The sequence below is a fragment of the Miniopterus natalensis genome, chromosome 7 (genome assembly GCF_054644295.1).
Source record: "Miniopterus natalensis isolate mMinNat1 chromosome 7, mMinNat1.hap1, whole genome shotgun sequence".
Taxonomy (NCBI): Eukaryota; Metazoa; Chordata; class Mammalia; order Chiroptera; family Miniopteridae; genus Miniopterus; species Miniopterus natalensis.
This window is the reverse complement of record NC_142087.1, coordinates 10,367,101-10,387,079: the sequence shown is the minus strand read 5'-3', so window position 1 is coordinate 10,387,079 and position 19,979 is coordinate 10,367,101. Positions and strand designations below refer to the sequence as shown.

Here is a 19,979-nt window from a genome sequence, read left to right as displayed (position 1 = left end):
CTTCACTGGATGCCTGTTGTGTGCCAGGCACTGTGAGGGAGCTGGAGAGTAAGCATTGAACAAGTAGACATGGGCCTGCAGCAGGGCTATTTTCCCTAGTTTGGGGTTGGACAAATTGTCTGGGCCAGGTCGTGCTAGACCTTCCTTACATATAGGGTGGGGCAAAAGTAGTTTTACCATTCCTATGGAAGATAATACAATAATTAATAAATAATAATAATACAAGAATAAACTCTGTGTTTTGTGTATTTACAACTATAAACCTACCTTTGCCCCATCCTGTATGTCATGTGAAGGATTTGGAATTTTATTTTAAATGCCAAGTGGATGAATTCAGGAAAGACTTAGAGGTACAAACAATTGGATTTGATGAACATTTGAGGATAATAGTCAGCAAAGTAATGTTGCATTGTGGCTAGTCAATAGTGAAACTAGGCTCTGCGTGCTGCCTGGCCAGGGCACTAACTTCAGTTTTATCATGTCAGGGCTCTTCTCTCCAAGCCATAGACACCTGGGAGGGGCTGGGGGTCCAACAGACTACCTGAGGGTTAGGAATCATTGATAAAAATCTAAGAAATGTGTTATGCCCAAAATGAATTTATAGGTATCTTCCACTTAAAACCTTATATGTGCAAATAAAAATTTAACAAAATAATAGCATTTTTTAGTGTACTTACAAAATTATGGGATGATTCAGTGCTTTTCAAAAGGTTCTGTTTCAGGGTCTCTTAATAGTAGTTTCTTGCTTCTAGGTGTGAGTTACAGTCAGTGACTACAAAGCTATGAAGCTAAGAATTAGGAGAGGTATTGCAGCACATTACATTAAACTGGAAAATAAACGGAGGTGAAAGCATTTCTGAAATTTTAGTGTGGATTTTCTTGGGGAAAATGATTCAGTTTTCAAAAATTTATTTTATTTACCTTTATAGGTATTATTCTGGTGTATGAAATAAGAAAACTCTGTGTGGTCTACTAGTTTTTAAATATTTTCTCTGAGCTTCCTCTAATTCTTGATGTTATTATCTGGATTCCAAGAATCTGTCTGATTCTCTTCTCAGCAGCTAGTAAGGGGCAGATACAGTAATGTGTAAGAAATCTAAACAGTGACTATTGCTAATTAACAACCCTATGGTCTGTACAAAAAATAGGCAGAGAGTTGGATTTCGCCGTGGACCGTAGTTTGCTGATCCCTTGTGTGGGGAAAAAAGATTGAGGACCACTGTCACTTACTGAACAAGTTCTTTTAAACCACTGAATGTTATCTTACCTGTACAACAAAGGAGAGGGACATAATAAATATTAATTAATATTTATCTAATATTGATGCTTAGTCCATGCCCTACAGTATGCTTAAGAAATATTTGTTGACTAAGTCTTTAACAATGTAAACTGAATTTCCTGTGCTAGATATGAGAAATACAGAGTGATACAGAGTAGCATGTGATGTAGAGCCTTAATCCTCATTCTAGTGGGGGAGATAAAGTATGTATTGTACATGCAGAATAGCATGTAAGGAACCATGGAAAGAAGAAGTAATTAGTGAATGAGAATTGTTGTATTTGTCCCTTTATACCAGGAGGAACCTTTGGATGAAAGCTCAGTGAAGAAAATGATCCTTACATTTGAAAAAAGATCATACAAAAACCAAGAGTTGCGGATCAAGTTTCCAGACAATCCAGAGAAGTAAGGCTCCGTTTTGCTGATACCCTTTCTCCTCTGAGGTGTTTTGTTTGCTATCTTTGTTTTGTTTTTTGTTTGCTTTGTTTGCTTTGATTTTGTGATTTTGGGTTAGGAGTCCCAGGATGACCCACATGTTTGGGAAATTGCTAGGACTCACAGGACTTAGAGTCAGTGGTACTGAGAGTATACAACCAGATCAGCAAGGGGAAAGATACATCAGGCAGAGTCTGGAGAAATTCATATACAGACTTCCTGTGCTTTCTCCCTCCCACTGAGTGGGTTCATGCTGTGATGCTCCTTTTTCCAGCAGTGAAATACATCAACACGTGTGCATTGTCTCTGTCCAGGCAAGTCCATGTGAGATTCCCAGTCTAGGGTATTTATTGAGGACAAGTCATGTAGCCATTCTCTGCCAGCAACAACTACCGGAATTCCATTCTCAGAAGGAAAGACGGGCAAAACAACCTTATCACATAGGGAAAAAGCCAAGTCCCCAGATGCCAGTCCAGAAACAGACTCTTCTAAAGATCAGGCCTGTTATGTTAACTCTTTTCTGCATTCTTATTCTCAGGGTCTAAAGAAAAGCAACCTTGGTTGCTGTTAGTGATAGCTTTACTGTTGAGAAAATGTCAAAGGCTTTGGGGTTAAACAAAGATGAGTGTGACTCCCACATGATCTTGAATAAGTCACTTCTCCTTTTTTTAGCCTCAGGGGTCTCATCTGTATAAAGAAATAATATCTCCTTTACGGAACAGTGAAGATTAATGAGAATAACTGCAAGTATTTGGATCAGTACCTGCCATTTAGTACATACTTATGAAATGATAGTTAATATGATTGTTACTACACTGGCTCCTCAGAACACTGTGAAGTACTGTAATGAGGAATCTGTAGTCAGTCTTGAATCCTAACTAAAGGGATTTTCATATTTATACAGAGTTTAATGTTCTCTCTCCCTCCCTGTTTCTCTCCTTCCCGGGACATATACTTTTAATGAATCTTAATATGTCCAAGGCCTCTAGGCCATTAAGAGTTGGATAGTATAGTCTTTGCACTCAGGTTTATAGGTTATTAGGCACACTAGCTATAAATGCACAGTAGAAGAAAATATACTTTAAAAGAGACACAAATGGAGTGTTGTGGGAGCACAGAGGAAGAAGCAGTGAGTACCAAGCAGTGAGTACCAAGTTGGGGGCTGTTATTGGCTCCATAGAAGAGGTGGTATTTGAGCTGGGCCTTGTAGATTGATTTTATTTTAATAGGCAGGAAAGAACATGGAAAGGCATGTCAGACAGTATGACTAGCATGAACAAAGGCATAGAAGTGTCAGAGGTCATCAAATCCTCATAGCAACCTGGTAAGGCTAAGGTGGTCCACTGCGTTCTCTCTGTACTTTTAGATGAGGAGGGTGAGTGGGGAGAACCTGGTTACTGGGCCTAGGACTGCAGCCCTCTTTGACAGTGAGAGTAGTTAGATTGCAACTCAGCTTTCCCAGCACCGGAGTCCTGTCAGGTTTTGTGCTGACCTGCACCAGACAGTGTCACTTGTCATTCTGCACTGTGTCTATGTGTGTACTGTATGTGTATGTTTGATTATACAAGGAACACATGAATAGATTGTCATTGTAAAAAATACCAACAGTGCATAAGTAGAGTAAAAAATGGGTGTTCTCCTTCATTGCACTGACTCCCTTTCCATTCCCCCACCTAGAGATAGCCCTGGTGAACACTTCTGTGAATATCCTTTTAGATTATTTTCTGTTTAATTTACATATATATATGTAAGTATAGAATATTTTTTTCCTTCCTCAATTATACTGCACATATTCTGCACATTGATTACTTTTGGTCACACAATAGGAGATTTTTTTCATGTTCATATATGCATATTTACCTTATTTTTTTGTGACTGGTTATAGTATTTCATGGTCTGTAGGTACCATGATTTATTTATTATTTTTCTATTACAGACATTTGGTTATATTAAACATTGGCTTTTATGAATAGTGCTGCAGTGAACCTTTGTGTGCATGTGTCTTAGTGTAAAATGTATTTCTATGGGATAAATGTTAAATTCCCAGATTGAAGGGATGCATTTCAGATTCAATTGACAATTCTCCTTATGCAACCTCTACTTTGCACTGTGTAATCTTTCTCCCAAACATCACATTGAGTAGGGTGTGCTGTTTTCCTAGTAAGTCCATTAATAGTGCTTTTCATTTTTGCAGGGGCAGAATTATTTAGTTTAGTGGTTCTCAAACTTTCTTAATCTCAGGATCCCTTTGCACTCTTAATTTATGAGTACACCCCAAAGTGCTTATCTTAGAAAATTCTAAAATACACAAGCACACATTTTATTAGGCATCATCACATGTTGTGTAGCCCTGTTGAACACTCTGGTGTTCACTCCTGAGAGAATGAGAGTGAAAAAGGCAGATACAGGCAAACCTTAGAGACATTGTGGGTTTGATTTCAGACCACTGTAGTAAAGTGAATGTTGCAGTAAAACGAGTCATAAGAATATTTTGGTTTCCCAGTATATATAAAAGTTATATTTACACTATATGATAGTCTGTGAAGTATATAGTAGTGTTATGTATAAAAAAACAATGCACATACCTTAATTTGAAAGTACTTTATTGCTAAAAAATGCTAACCATCCTCTGAGCCTTTAGCAAATTATGATCTTTATGCTGGTGGAGGATGTTGCCCTAGTAACATCAAAGATCACTGATTGAAGATCACCACATCATATATAATAATAATAAAAAAATTTGAAATATTGCAAGAATCACCAAAATGTGATGCAGAGACACGAAGTGAACAAATGCTGTTGGAAAATCTACTTACTTGAGGCAGGGTTACCACAAGCCTTTAATTTGTAAAAAACGCAATATCTGTGAAGCTCAATAAAACAAGGCAAGCTTGTAATACTTTGGAATTATTATGAAATTTAATCTCGTAGACCCCTGAAAGGATCTCCAACCACCTTCACCCCCACCCTGAGGTTTCAAGACCACACTTTGAGAACTGTTGATTTAGTTGGGTGGAAGAAGCACCATATTCTCTATGCATTATTGATCGTTGGTTTTGTGTTTGCAGGAGGACTCATGAGTTTCTGTTGCTTTTCTGGCATGTTTGAACTTTGCTGGTCTTCACTAATGTTCAGTTTTGGTTGAAGGAGGACATCCTGCTGGTCTGAAGCAAATGCACATGGGCAGGCTAGCAGAATATTCTCCATCATACAAGATGGAATTGATGACCCCATCTCAGCCTGGGTTACTGTTCTAACAGGTTGCTCTAGTGCTTTCCCATTGGCCTCTAACTTGATCCATTCCCCCAGCTATGAGTCATCCCTTACTGATTGTGTGCTCACTTCCTGGACAGCCCTCTACAAATGTAGCGTGTGCTTCAAATGAGGAGGCTTGTACTTTATTGACAAAAAGAAGAAAATTTCCTTTGTTATAGCATAGCAAACTTGAGGGTACCTAGATTTTTTTGAGCATCTATTATTATTATTATTATTATATATATATTTTGAAGTAAAATAACTATTCAGCCTTGTTGAGCACCTATTTTTTTTAAAATATATTTTTATTGATTTCAGAGAGAGGAAGGGAGAGAGAGCGAAACATCAGTAATGAGAGGGTCATTGATTGGCTGCCTCCTGCTCACTCCCTGCTGGGGATTGAGCCTGAAACCCGGGCATGTGCCCTGACCAGGAATCCAACTCCATCTCCTGATCATAGGTCGATGCTCAACCGCTGAGCCACCTATTGAGCACCTATTATGTGCCAGCTATCATTAGGCATTTCATTTTTTTAAATCTCTGAATCCTCACTGTAATTCAGCTAGGAAAATTAAGGAAGCTGAGGTTTAAAGATAGGTTAGTTGCTATTCTCTGTCTCCTTTGACCAGGGTGGGGTCCTGTGATCTGTGTTTCAGTGGCATCTCTTGGACAACACCGATCCTTACAATTAATTATTTGTAATAGATGGTTTATATTCGTGTTAGGGTAGGGGCTCTATGAGGACAGCAACTGGGATTATTTTGTTATCTGTTATATCCTCTGTACCTAGCAGAGTGACTGGCACCTAGTGTGTGCCCCAATACTTTTTGACATACTGCTCATGGTTACAGAGCCAGTAAATAGTGTGGCTGGCATTGTGACCCAAGTCTGTCTCATTCCCAAGTCCAGGCATGTTCCACTATATCTTTGTTACTCACGTAACACTGGACCCCTGTGGTATTTTTATGATGTTTTTTGCTCACAGTTGAGTTTCTGCTTGTTTTTTGTTTTGTTTTGTTTTGATAATTTTCTGACTTTCTAAACTTAAAAACATTGGGCTAAGGCTGCATATTTAGAAGAATTTCAGAGTTGGAAGGAACTGAAAGTAAAGTCCATTCTCCTTTCTCATTCTTGATTTTTTTATTGTATCACCCTTTGTTAATTACCCCCAGTGACAAATATCTAACTTTTCCAAGAAATCTTTTCATTATTTGGCAGTTCTGACTCTTAAGATTTCAACTCAGAATGAAAAAATTTCAACAAATTCTTGTATGAGAGGGTATCTAGATTCCTTATAATCTTGGATGTTTCCCCAAATTAATTTCTATATCCCTCCTAAAGTACAATTTCCATAACAGATGTCACAGAACTTAGGGTCAGCTGAGCGATGTGATGGCTCTGTATTGCCGTCATTAAGCAGCCTGAAACCACAGCAGCATCTGTGGCAGCTACTTTCCTCTGCTCCTGCATTTGGCAGGCGTCTGCTGAACTGTGGACCTGGGAGTGTGCCCAGTGCTGGGTGTCCAGAGTTGAATGAGTAGTCTCTGTCCTGGCACAGCTGTCTCATGGTCTGATTGTATTGTGGTTACAGTTGACTAAAACCATCAAGTTCTTTCTATACATGTGCTCTTATGAAACTATCTTTCCCACCTCATGCATTTGTTCTTGACTTTTTGGTTCAGTGTACCTCTCTGTGTGGATCCTAGGTGGTTTTCGTCCTGTTAGATTTGGCCAATCATCATTGCCTGTCAGGAACTTTTTGAATTGATTCTGTCAGCTGCTGTGTTCACTTTCTCTCTAAGGTTTGCGTTATTTGACATTTGTTAAGTTTGCCTTTTATATACCTTCACTCAAGTTATTGATTAAAAAAAGAACCCAATAAAATAATATAGTTCATCTAAACAGGCCTAAGGATGGAGCCCTGTAGGATACCACCAGAGGCTTCTCTCTAGACATTCATTCATTCATTCACGCATTCATCATTACCCAAGTCCCCAGATCTTTCCTTATACTCAACATGATTTTGTTTACTATTTAGTGCCCGTTCTCCCATGTCAGTTCTTCTTACTGAGCTGTAAAAATCTTTTTGTCAGGTTACTCTTCAGAAATCAGATTTTTAAAAAGAAGTACCCATTTAAAGCAAATAAACCTTAGAGGTTTGATGAGCCCATAAGGTTCAAAGATTATATAGATCTACTACCCCATGGGATATCTGAATTCTGCATCAGCCCTTCCAAGTCATGATTCTTCTGTTTTGGCTTCCATACCTTAGGAGATAGGAATAATCTAAAAAGGTGGTCAATTTGTAAGCACAGTAAAAGGAGCCTTAAAATAAAAGGGGTATGGATGGAGGGGGACTCTTTACAAAAATAAGGAATTTGAAGACAAATCAATGAAATGTAGTGAAAAACCCATAAACAGATTAGAGTACATTTAGTGTGTGATGGAAGTGACGTTCATTCAAATCTGGAAAAACGATAGGTTATGGTATAGGGATACCATACGCTAAAATAATTTCAGATTTATTGACGCCTAAACCTTTAAATATGTGTAAACATAAAAGTATACCATAAAGTTTATCTGACCTTAACATAGAAAAAAACCTTGCTCAGGATACATGAAAATAGAGTTCATAAAGGCAAAGATTTGACTACTTAAGCTTTTAAAAACTTTTATGTCAGAAAACACAATTAAAAGGGCAAATATTTTTCTCTATGTCAGAATCTGCTAAGTTATGCATACTCTTTGACTTGGCACTTTCCTTCTGGGAATTTATCCTGACACAATAATTGTGAATGCGTTGTAGTGTCATTTGTTATAGGGGAAAAAATTGGAGACCATCTGAATGCCTGACAAAGACTAAAATAAATTATGGTACATTTTCACAAGGGAATACCATGCAGCTTTAAAAAATGTATTATTTAGAACAGGAGTTTCAGATAGGCTTAATCTGCCATACCTGCTCTGATTGATTGATAGTCTCGTTTTGGAATGCTCTGTTGAGAAGGATTCTGAAGCCCGTCTGGCTCGGCAGGGAAGAGTGCTGTGCTAAGTGAGGGATTGTGCCGTGGGAGGAGAAAGAGTGACAGCAATGTCAGATACTGGCTTTTCCTGGTGTAGAAGAATGTTTAATGATAAGGGGAGTTGTTCAGTCTATGTTAACAATAGCAAAAATTGAATACAGAGCTATATACTGGGTAAGCTACTTTTGTGTCGGTGGGGGAAAGAGTATGAGTTGAGTAAAATGACTTAAACATATTAGAATAGTATCAATGGTTATTTCTGGATAATAAGATAATGGATGATTTCTGTTTACTTTTCCAGGGCTTAGTATTTTATAAAAAGAAAAAATACGTTATGGTTAAAAATAATTAAAAACAATGCTAGGGATACTGTCTAAAATATGGACATGTTTTAAAGAGTTACAGTTTCTAGATTTTGTTCCTTACAGAATCCAGATTTCTGGAGAGGTAGTATTTTCCTAGCCTTTCAGCATCTGCAAGTTGATAAGTATTTTATGACTTCTAGAGTCCCTGCTTGTGTTCCTTTTCTTTGTGGCCTCAATTAAGCAGACATCTGTGGATATATAGAGACAAAATATATAATTCCTGTTTTTAAGAAGCTTACACTCTAGCAGGGAAGATAGACATAATAATAATAATAGTGGGAGGAGGAGAAATGATAGCAAACATGCATTTTTAAGTGCTTTATATCTATTTATTCATTTATCCCTTATAGTATCCTATGAGATAGGTAAATTTATTTTCCCATTTACAGATGAAGAAACCGAGGCATAGAGAGACTAAGTGCCTAGGTTAGGTTCAAACCCAGCAGTCTGGTTTCAGAGTCTGTTAGCTACCGATTCCTGCCGGTCCCTCTCAGTTGGGTATTGTTAGGTTGCTCACATGGATTAGCTCATTTCCTTCTCAGATCAAACCTTCCGGTCTTATTCATCAGAGACTTACTGGGCATTCCTTATGTGTCAGACATGGGGAGGGGGTGTGGAGGTGAACACTGCAGTCTGTTCTGAGGGCCAAGACGTTGGTCTGTTGAACGGTTCAGGGGTGGAAATGTGAGTGAAATATCATGCTACGTGAAGTATGGTGGTGATTTCAGGATGCCAGAGGGTACGTCTGCTTTCCTTGGGGTCTACCCCTTAATCAACTCACTGGAAGGGATGTGGGGGAGGAGAGGGTGTTTGGGTGATGGCAGAGTCTCAGTGTGCTTCTTTGGGTAAGGGAAGCATAAGGGCCCTGATGTGATGTTGCAAGTAGGAGGATTCCTTCCTGTATCATCTGGGCAACTGCTCAGGGCAGCCGAATGGCTGCACTAAGGGGCAATGTTAGCTAATCCACGAGACTGGCAGGCAGACCATTTAATGCTGCACAGTGCTTTGGGACCTCTAAAAGGCAGCTTGTGACTGCGAGAGTAAGGGGAACCCTGTAATGAGATCTGAATCCAAGATTGATTTTTTTAATGAGGAAATCGATTTCCCAAGGAAATTATGTGACAGTATGATGTTTGGATGAGTGTCCTTCTTGGTTGGTCTGTTGTAGACACTTTGACAGATTGTCTCTCTGTCTTGGTTGTGTTGCTGTTTGCTCCTCAGTGCTGATAGTACTTCTTTCCTTTCATTGATGCTGTCTTGTTTCCCCCTCCTAGGTTTATGGAATCCGAGCTGGACCTAAATGACATCATTCAGGAGATGCACGTGGTAGCCACCATGCCAGACCTGTATCACCTTCTGGTGGAGCTGAATGCTGTTCAGTCTCTTCTCGGGTTGCTCGGACACGATAATACAGATATCCTTTCAGATCTGTCCTCTGTAGGAATGCTGACAGGGTGGGGGATGCTGTTTACTCTCTTCTGTCTGTCTCTGCTGTCATGTCTGATATTCTATTTCCATTCTAATTATCTCCTGTCTTGAAACACACGCTGCTCTTTATTCATTTGAAAATCTGTTTACATCAATAAATCTTGGGCAATCCTTAGTTGTTCTCTTTGCTCTTAATAGTACTAGAATTCGTTGTGATGTATCTGTTCATGCATTAACAGCATTAATTTTTCAGGATCTTGATTTGGAGGCCCATTAGAGAGGCAAGACCAGACAGGATTTGAATTTTTGGTCTAGACAGCATTCTGCTAGCAGATATCCCAGTGGAGTTGAGACTAGCAGATGCAGTGAACCGTGATGGAAAGCACATTGGAATATTGAGGAAGACAGGGATTTTTATGTTTTGTCCACTGCTATATTTCCAGTCCTTAAAGGCTAGGTGCACAAAAACATTTAGTATTTATTGAATCAGCATTAGACCTAAATAGACAATCTGGATTTAACTCTACGTTTCATTTTTTGTGTGAAATTTGGTGCCCCTTTAGCCCTTAGTATTCTCATCTGCAAAAATTGCATTAATAACTTTTGGCTTTCAGTGTTATTGAGAGGATTAAAGTAGATCCTATAAGTGCTAAGCAATTTCTGATACATAGTAGGTACTTAGTAAATATTATTTTAACTGAATCTGAATCATGACTTTGAAAACCATTTTATACTTTGTCTTTGCTATCTGATGTGCAGCTGCTTTAGTGCAGAAGGTTTTTGATATGCCTGTGGTTGGGGTTATGTTTATTAAAGGAAGTTCTCTTCCAATAGTTCTGTTAGAATCCCGATTTCCGAAGGTAAGACAAATGTAGTTAGTCTGCTTGAGTGATATTCATGGGGAATCTGCTGCTGCTTCATGTTATTTTCGTCTTTCTGGTAATCTCTCTCCTGAGAGCATGTCTGACTAGGTTCTTTCCTGCCTGATCATTCTCATAGAAATAAATCAGTGAATAATTTTAATGCAGGCTTCTTGAAGTGTGATCTTAAGCCATTTCTGATATTTCATGTAATGTTAGAGAGTATTAAGGATTGCTGTGTCAGTCCTTAGATTGATGAGTGCTCCCCAGGGTTCACTGCAGAGTTCTGGGTTGTATAAGAACCCTAGTCAGCTTGTTTCTGGGTGAGCTCAGCACAGGGCCTTATGAATCCATTCAGTAGGCATGCTTTGAGTGCCTATTATGGACCAGGCACTGTGCGAGACCCTGAGGAATCACAGGTGACACTGGGTGCTCAAGTCAATAAATATATATTGGGTATCTACATGTGATCAGCCCTATTCGAGGTGCTAACGGCTCCTCACAGAGTCAGTAACTAAGAATTCTAGTTGTGACTTCACATTTCAGTTCACCTACACAGAATGGTAGCTTTTCAGAATCTGAGCGGATCGTAGAGATGATTTAGCCCAGTGCCTATTTATTTACTTAGTGACAAGTCTGAAGTTCCAGTGTTGGGCAGCTAACTGCTGAGGTTGAGGCTGGCACTCCAGGCCTGATTTCCAGTCCATTGTTCTTTCTTGTCCACCCTTAGGATTTTCTATGTCCCCGACAGAGTTGCAGTTATTCATCCATTACCTTGTACATTAATACAGAAATCACCTGTATTTTTCCTAGAAACACAGTTCTCATTCTTTTTCTATTCCTGCTAACTCAAAATAATAGTAGCAGCTTTCCTAAGGTACTGACACTTCGCTGATTCACCAGCCTGGTTCCTGCTGAGGAGAAGACTGACGCGAGCAGTGCTGCTCGCCTTCGCATACACAGCCGGGAAAGGCAAGGGCACAGCTGTTGCAAGTTGTTACTTTCTGGTCTTTGAAAAGGAAGAAAACAAGTCCCCCTGCAATAACTTTGACAGACTGCCATTCCCTCCTGTTTCCTGAGAGATAAACTGTACTTTTCCCCCTCTTGTATGCCAACCTTCACCCTACTGCCCTAATGATATTTTTAAAAAATCTGATTAATTATGCCCTACATCAAATTTTAAGTTTATTTGAAAAATTTTTAATTAGATACAGCAATTAGGGTAAATGTCATCCTCCTCAAAGTCCAATTTTTCTTGGAAGTGGTTTCAGGAAAGGGTAGGCCCTCTTGACTTGCATGTAATGAATCCTCTATGGGTTGGGATGTTGCTCTCCCAGCAGCACTGCACTCTGTTTCTTATCTGCGATCTGTAATGGAAATTTTTCTTTAGGAAACGGTTGTTAACAATTTACTGTTGTACAGCTGTAACTGTCCGAAACACCTTACCATGAATAAACAATTTCACGGCAGTCATGACTTAAATTTTTAATCTTTTTAACTCTTCATTTATCAACCAAGACCATACATGGCTGGTTATCTTCCCAGCAAGCACAGGTCATCTTTGCTTTGTTTTTCTCCAAGAAAACATAAACTATAGGGGTTTTAATTGGATCAGAGGCTGTTTGTTGTAACCTTAAGAGGCAGAGGATGTGAGAAAACGGCTTGCGCCTTGTCCTTTCAGCCGTGAGAAGCAGCCTCAGAGTTTATTCTGGCTCCGCATCACTGCTGCTGGCGAGCCCGCGAGGGCCTCTGTGCCGCCTCCCCCCGGGAGGCCGGAGCTCAGCCGGCAGTGGCTGCAGAGTGGGATTCTGGTCTGTGAAGAGCACCTCTGGGGGTGAGGGGAGGAGGGGTGGGGCACCCCCCTCACACTGTTGAAGAGTCACTGAGTGTATTAGGGGAGAGAAATACTGCTTTTTAAAACAAATTTTCCTTTAAAGTAAATCACTTAAACATGTTTAGAGCCACTTTTCGTGAACATTTTGGAGTGTTTCTGCAGAAAAATAAAGCCAAAGCTACATTTAAAGATATTTTCTTAAGGCATTGCTAAACAGTTTCTGTGGCCTAGTTTAAGCCAGATTTACTCAGTTTGCCTGAAAGAACAAGGAGAAGATAAAGCCCCAGATGGTGGCTGAGTACCCCTTCTGCTGCCACCCCAAAAAGCAAACAAAATCTTCAAGGTACCACAGCCACAAGTATCCTATTTTTGTGTCATTTGCTTTGTTCTCAATTTAAGGGACAAGTCAATGGAATCCTTTCTAAAGCCCTGTGTTAGATCAGAGCATTTACTGGGTTCTTACTTAGTATGATAAGCTCTGTTGGTTCTATTAGGAAAATAAGAAATAGTAACTCCGGCTGATAGCAGAAACGTTCAGATTACTATGTGTAGCAGTAACTCCCCTGGCGTGTCATGCTCAGGAAATGCTGTTGGAGTTCTGAGAAGGTGTGGGTCATGTCTGGCTTGGGGGTGATAAGGACGTTGGACATTGGACATTGGACATTGGAGATGGGCAGGCTTTTGATAGATGTGGAGACTTGAGTGCTTTTCACGTTTATCTTCATGGTCTCTACCTTGGCGATGGAAGTTGCCATTCCTCACTCACTGGAAGCTGACATGCTCTTACTGGCTGTTCATGTCGTCACCACACATTGAATATCAGGTCCATTTTTTAAAAAATTACAACTGCCGATTCCTAGCTAAATGCCCTATTCTTTAATAAAAAATATCTAGTAATCTAAGCCCAGTTTGTTCAAAGTCTGCTTTCTCTCCATCTGCTCATGGTTCAGAGGTCTCATTGTAACGTCAATACAATGGGTTGCGTACTAATATGCAGGAAGGGAGAAATTTGTTAGTACCAAGTAGATCATTGGTGCTGATGGGACAGCTCTTTTTTGTCTGGAATTCTTTTCTAAATTACTGCTTAGTTTTCTCAGACTCTAGGAAGCCCAGAGGACTTGCCAAATTGTCCTTTTGGATTTTGTGAAGAATTACTATGGGATTTGGAAAATAAGGAGCAGACAGACCTTTTTTAGACTAGCAGGGATCAATTGGACTTGAGCAGTTTGGGTCTGAGAATGCTAAAGTGTAACAAACTGCCTGGGTCACCGTATTATTGTAGAGGGTATGTACAGTATTCGGGAGCCTCGTGTTAAGCCCGGTGCTAATGAGCAAGGATAGGGCTTTCTTCTCGTTGCTCTGGGCGGGAGCTGGCTGTTGCTCCAGTGCTTTCCTGTGGGTACTGTCCAACAGGAATTGTGTATTTCGGGCTGTTGTTTTGCTAGGAGCTAGTCTCATCGTGGTATTTCTAGAATCCAAGTTACATTGAAAAGAATTTACCTCTTTTACTCATCGGTAGTCTAACTTCCCTGATAATCTGTTGATAAACCACTTATTTTTTGAGCCATTTAGATGTGCTCTGAAGAAAGATTAGGTAAAAAGTGCCAAAATGGCAATCTAGGAAAAGGACCTGTTAGTGTAATTTTTAATTCTGTTTATGACTTTTAGATGAATTCTATGTCCCGAAGCAGGGTGGTTGTGCCCTGCTTTGTACATTTTCCCCGTGGCATGAGAGTGCCCACTAGCATTTACTAGGTACTTAGTAAATGTTGAATGAGCACATTTTCTCATACTAGTTTGACCTAGGATTGGGATAAAATTAAGAGTCCAGGTTCATTATAGGTAGCTCTGCCAGCTCTTTCTACATTAATTGAGCTATATCTAATCACTATCCTAGTCTAGGAATAAAAGAAAAAAGGTTTTTTAGAAAGCCCCTATTTGTTCCATTAAAGCAGTTATATATTCTGAACCTATACTGGTTTGCTTTTCTTTAAGGAAGCCTTTTTGCAGTGACTTTTTAAAAAAGCCATCTGCTTACTATGTCTTGTTCGTCTTTATCTTTTAAAAAACACCATTCCTCACGAACACGTCTCATTGGAGATTAATACGGTTAATGTTCAGTTTCTGTACCAGGACTCTACATGGGATCAGATCCAAAAACAAATACCTAGAGCCAAAAAACAGAAGTAGACATCCCTCTTTTTCCAAAAGCCATTGTGTTATGTACCGTTTTGTGTCCAGCTGGTTTCTTCAACTTCACTTCTTATTATTCTAGCTTATTGCCCCAGTAGTGGACAGGTACAAAGGGAGTGAGTAGGGTGGCCTTTCTACTCGACATGACAAAATAGGCTATCAAAAACTGTGTTTTAGTAATTCACAGAGAGACAGGCTCTCTGTTTTCCTATTATACTTGGACCAGAGAGCCTTTTACCTTGTGAAATGAAATTGTAACTACAGTGGAAAAACCTATCACCCATGCCGAGTCTGCTTGTGAAGAAATGCTGGATGGGTGGCAGTGGCAGGCCGTGCTGCATTTTCTTACCAAGGTTGAGAGTCCATCTGTGTGTCTTTAGTTTTGATTCTTGCTCTTCTTTTTGGTCTTCAGATGGCCTCTGTCTTCTGGGTCATGTTTTATTACCCAGGAGTTGATGATTACCATTAAAGACTCATTGCTGCCTTGCTGAAATGCTATTTGGTGAAAGTTGGGAATTTATGTAAAACCTGTTAGTGGTAGGATTAATGAGATGTTTACCAGATCTGGTAGCTGGTAACTGATTTCTTATTTGACTTCTCAACTGGGGCGGGAGAGTAGACAAGGAGATATACTACACTGGAACGTTATAAGAAAAGACTTTCCTTGGTAAAAGACATATATCCTATTTCTTTATAAAACCACAGCAATTGTCATTTTTTCCCCTTTTTTAAAAAAAAATTCCTAGGTTTAATTTGACCCATTTGTGTGCCTGGTAGAAGACTAATCAAAGAAAAAGATAACTGGGCCATGAGACCAGAGAGGCTAAAGGACTTGACCAACCTGAATGTCTGTGGCATAGCTGAAATATAAAATTAGATCTAACTCCTTATGACCCAGAAAGGGAGGACCATTGCTGCTGTTAGCTAAAATGTACAATTTAGATTTTAGAGACTTCAGGAAAAATGAAGGCAACGGCGAGGACTTTGGCATTCTGTGGGAAGGCTTGACTGACAACAGTCTTTATGATAGTGCTTTCCTGTTTTCCCAGGACTTGACTTACTTGGCCTTCGACATACACGGCCTCATGTATTCCTCAGTGAGATAGGCTGGGCAGAGATCGTTACCACCATTTACAGATGAGGAAACTGAGCTGTAAGAAAATAAAGGGGCTTCAGCCAGATTCCATGGCCAGCGACCATTTTGGGAAAGATCAGTTCACTAAAGATACGAAGTGAAGATGAATGGCCCTGTCCTCGGGAGGGCTCCGACCCCTCACCTGTTGTTCTTTAGTGTGCGTCCCACCTGCCTCCAGAGGCTGCTGTTTAGTCATCGTCGCGTTCTAGTTAGCGAGTGCCCCCCATGCGCGGTGTTATTCGAGGACGTAATGATAGTGGCTGCTGCGTGCCCGGGTCACAGCCCTGCCCTCAGACATCTGCCCCTGTAGGGGATGGGTGGATGAGTAGGAGGACGCATGGGTGGGCACATGAAATGCTGTGCACAGCAAGCAAGCACGTGAGTAGGTAGGAGGTTTTTACGTCTCATATGTAAGAACTTTTCAATAGATAAATGTGCTAGTTTTAGATGAGAATAAAGAGGAGTTGTCAGCATTTTGTTCTTTTTCCTGGGACTCTAATAATTTATGACGGAAATACATGACCGTTCTTTTCTCTGTGATTACAGTAGGGTCAGTAGCTAGAATTTACTCGAATCTAGCCCTGCCTAAACCTGGTATATATATTCCCCTGCACATTAATATAAAGTTTAGTGGCAAAAATATTGTTTGAATCAGATGGACCTAACATTTTTCCTTACGGTTGCAGTGATCTTTAGGTAAGTTTCTTACCCACGCTGAGCTTTAGCTTTTTTATCTGTGAAATGGGATCACACTTACAATGCTGCTGTCAGAATGCAGTTGCACAGTGCCTGGCATAGTGATGACTTAAAGACAGTGGTTATTATGATGGTGACTGCTGCAGCCCTTAGTGAGGGAGAACTACTAATTCCTACAGGTAGGGTTTCTAGGGCCTACTGTTTATTTTTTAATGAATTCAAACTATTTATGTATTTTGGTTTACTGTATTTCAGGTTTCAAGTATGATATATGGTCTTTTGTATCAACAAGCTATCTGGTGACTTTGTTAATAAAGGTCATAAGCATGAAGGAGTTTGTCCAAAGACCTTTAAGCTCTTTATACACATTGTTTTATAGCACCCCTGTGTTTGGGGCAAATATGACTTTAAAAAGTGAAAGAATCAGACACAGGAAGCTTAATTATTCATGATGGTCAACTGGTCAGTTACAGATGAATAAAATGAACCTTCAAATAATTTTTTTTTTCAGCAAAAGATGTTCATGAAGTACTTGGAATATCAATCGGCAGTTGGCAAGTTCTGTCATTCTTGTTAGTATGTCCTGTATCTTTTATATTTTTCTTTCCGGTTCTAGTGAAACTGCCCTGATTCTGACCCTTGTTGTCTCACTTCTGGACTCTCTTGCTTGCTGTAGCTTTGGGACAGCTCTTCCTCCTTCAAGCCGGACTCCCCCCACCCCTCACCCCTATCCCCCAACTGACTGCTTATCCTGCCTCCCATTTGCCCACCCCCAGTGCTCACAGTGCTTTAGTGCTGCCTGCACACAGCTGTTAGGCTATTCTTTCAAAATACTATTATTTTATATAGTTATAGTTGTAATTTTCTCTCTCCCCTCCTGTTCCATTTCTTTTCCTCTTTGTATGCCTTTGTACATTCTAATCTCTCTGCTTTCATTCTTGTTTTGCTTTCCTGCCTACCTGCCCTCTTCTTTTTAGTTGCCTGTTTTCTGACCACTCTCCTTTTAACAAATCATTCTTGATTTCTTAGTTCAAGGTGATTGCTGCTTTTTCAGGATATCTGGAGTTTATGTTTCTGTATTTTTCATTTGTTACATGTTGGTAATTGCCTGTGGTGTATAATTACTTAAATGTCTCTGATTACCTGATGTTTTCATTTTATGGTGAGGAAACTGAGGCCCAGAATGAAGAATAGGTTTGCCTTTGTCACTGTCACAGTGCTTTATTCATTATAGGCATTCATTAAATGCAGGTTGATGGAGCAAGGTGTGTGTGTGTGTGTGTGTGTGTGTGTGTGTGTGTGTGTGTGTACAAGATGAGGGAGGAGAAACTTAGTTTAGTTCTGGCATCCAGTTTCCAAACATAACTTCTTTTTTCTCTGCTTCATGTTTCCTTTCACTTACATGTTCCTCTTTATCTCTATTTTTGCCTAGTGTTTAATTTTCATTGTTTACATTTCTTTTATGTATAAAGCAGCGTGGTATTTGAGGGGAAGGGAGGTTGGTGGGATCTAGCACGGCCCAGTGTAAATCCTTCCCTCTACATTTTAAATCTGTTTTGTCATGCCTTGGTCTCCGAAGTTACCAGCATGTCATCTTAGAAATCATTACTGCCTTTGAAGGTGAACTGTACAAGGTAGTTAAGATTATGCTGACTTCCAAGAATTTAAATTATGAGATAAGGCTAAGGATGTTGGCTATTTCACACTGGAAAAGTAACCTCGTGAGTGACCATATTCGAAGTTTTGAAATGTATGAAAATACAGTGAACCTATGGAATAAGTTGCCAGGAAGGTAGCATAGGGAAAGAGACTAAGTCAGTTAACAACATTTATTGAATACCCTTTGTGAGTAGAACCTTGTTGAAGAGATGTTAATAAAAACAGTGTATTAAAGGTAAACAGTGATGAAGCAATTGAGAAGGAAATGGGAGGGAACCAAATACTTTAGTAAAATCTCAGTAGGGTTTCAGTATGTACGTGATACCCTTAACATTTTTCACATGTGTCCATAGCTGTGGTTGATTTGCTTCAGGAATTAACAGATATCGATACCCTCCATGAGAGTGAAGAGGGAGCAGAAGTACTCATCGATGCTCTGGTAAGTTGCATGTCCCTCTGGGGTTTTGCAGGCTTGTGTGAGGTGTTGACATCATCACCACCATTGTCTCTGTGTGCCGCATCAGCTGGGTATCAGGTAGAGCTCTGGCAAGGCTGGACTGAGTGAAGAGAGTAAGAAAGTAGAAATGCAACCTGTGGGCTACTTTATTCTTTGAAACTTTGTTAGAGAAGGGGTTATAGAGGCCTAGCATTTATTAAATATCACCGTGTAATCCTCACCAATCCTCTCAGATGGGTATTATTGCTGTTATTCCTGTTTACAGCTGTGAAACAGGCATAGAGACCAAACAGCAGCCAGGCCAGAGTTGCAGCTCTGCCTTAGAAGACAGGGCCTGTTGGTTTCAGCATTTTTTTCTGGTGGAGCCTTGGCAGGGCCTCAGAGTCTTCCTCAGCTATTGTTTCAGGCAGCAGCCAATCAAAGGGAGTTTATATGTGAGGTGGACCATTAAACCCATCACCTCACTTTACACATGAGGAACTCCAGATGCAAGTGAAGGCTTCCACTGGGACACTCAGGCGGTCCCTGTCACAGCTGAGATTAAAGCGTGCATATTCTGATCCCCACCACAGTCGTTTCCCACCACAACAGTTTCTCTCTCGCTGGTGATCAGAGAGGGCTCAAAGACTGAAAAGGCTCCACAGCTGGCCAGTGGCAGAAGTGAGTCTAGTCTAGCCTCTTACCTGAGACTTCCTGTGGAGGTCAGTCCACCACCCAGCTGTCACCCTCCTCAAGTGTCTGCTGATTCTCCTTCCTTTCTGTTGTCAGGCCTTTTCTGTGGAGTAAGAAAGTAAGTACTGGTTTTGATGCAGTTTGCAGAATTTATCATAGATGTTTGCAGCCACTTGTACTAGAATCATTTGGAGTGCTCGTTAGGCCTCCTTCTAGTCCCATCCAAGACCTACTGAATCAGAATGGCTGAGACTGGGGTCCTGAGTGATTCTGAGATCCCGTTGCTACACGGCCCACCCTCTCCTCACCCTTTCTCTCGCAAGGTTCTTGACACAGGAAATTTCCCATGTGCCATGCTTGCTTCTGGCATTTGGTGTGAATGAAGGGGTTGTGAACCCACTGGAAATGAAGAGCATGGCTGGAGTCCAGCAGGGCCATTTGTGATTGAGGATGATGAAAATTTCTTTTGCCATTTTCTTTCTTCCTAGAGCAAACATCCACTTTTGTAGAATTCAGAACCTTTATTTTTCTTTTGAACCACTGTGCAGAAAGAAAAGCATGATGTGGGGTGTCCTTTTGTTTTGAGGAGCATCGGAAGGAGGCTGTGGCACTTGCTCCTTCACTGTGTCTCCACAGTGTCATTTGTACGGTCTTACCTTCCAGAGGTTAATTACAGTGGCCCTGAATGA

General features: G+C 40.3%; 1 protein-coding gene across 1 annotated transcript in view; it reads left to right on the top strand.

Annotated features, from left to right (window-relative positions):
• The window catches only part of CTNNBL1 (catenin beta like 1), a 133,747-nt gene that overhangs the window by 28,408 nt on the left and 85,360 nt on the right, over window positions 1-19,979 (top strand). The window contains exons 3-5 of the mRNA XM_087818737.1: window positions 1,577-1,683; window positions 9,631-9,772; window positions 18,505-18,600. Coding sequence (XP_087674863.1) covers window positions 1,577-1,683; window positions 9,631-9,772; window positions 18,505-18,600 — 345 coding nt within the window. The remainder of the gene's footprint in view (window positions 1-1,576; window positions 1,684-9,630; window positions 9,773-18,504; window positions 18,601-19,979) is intronic.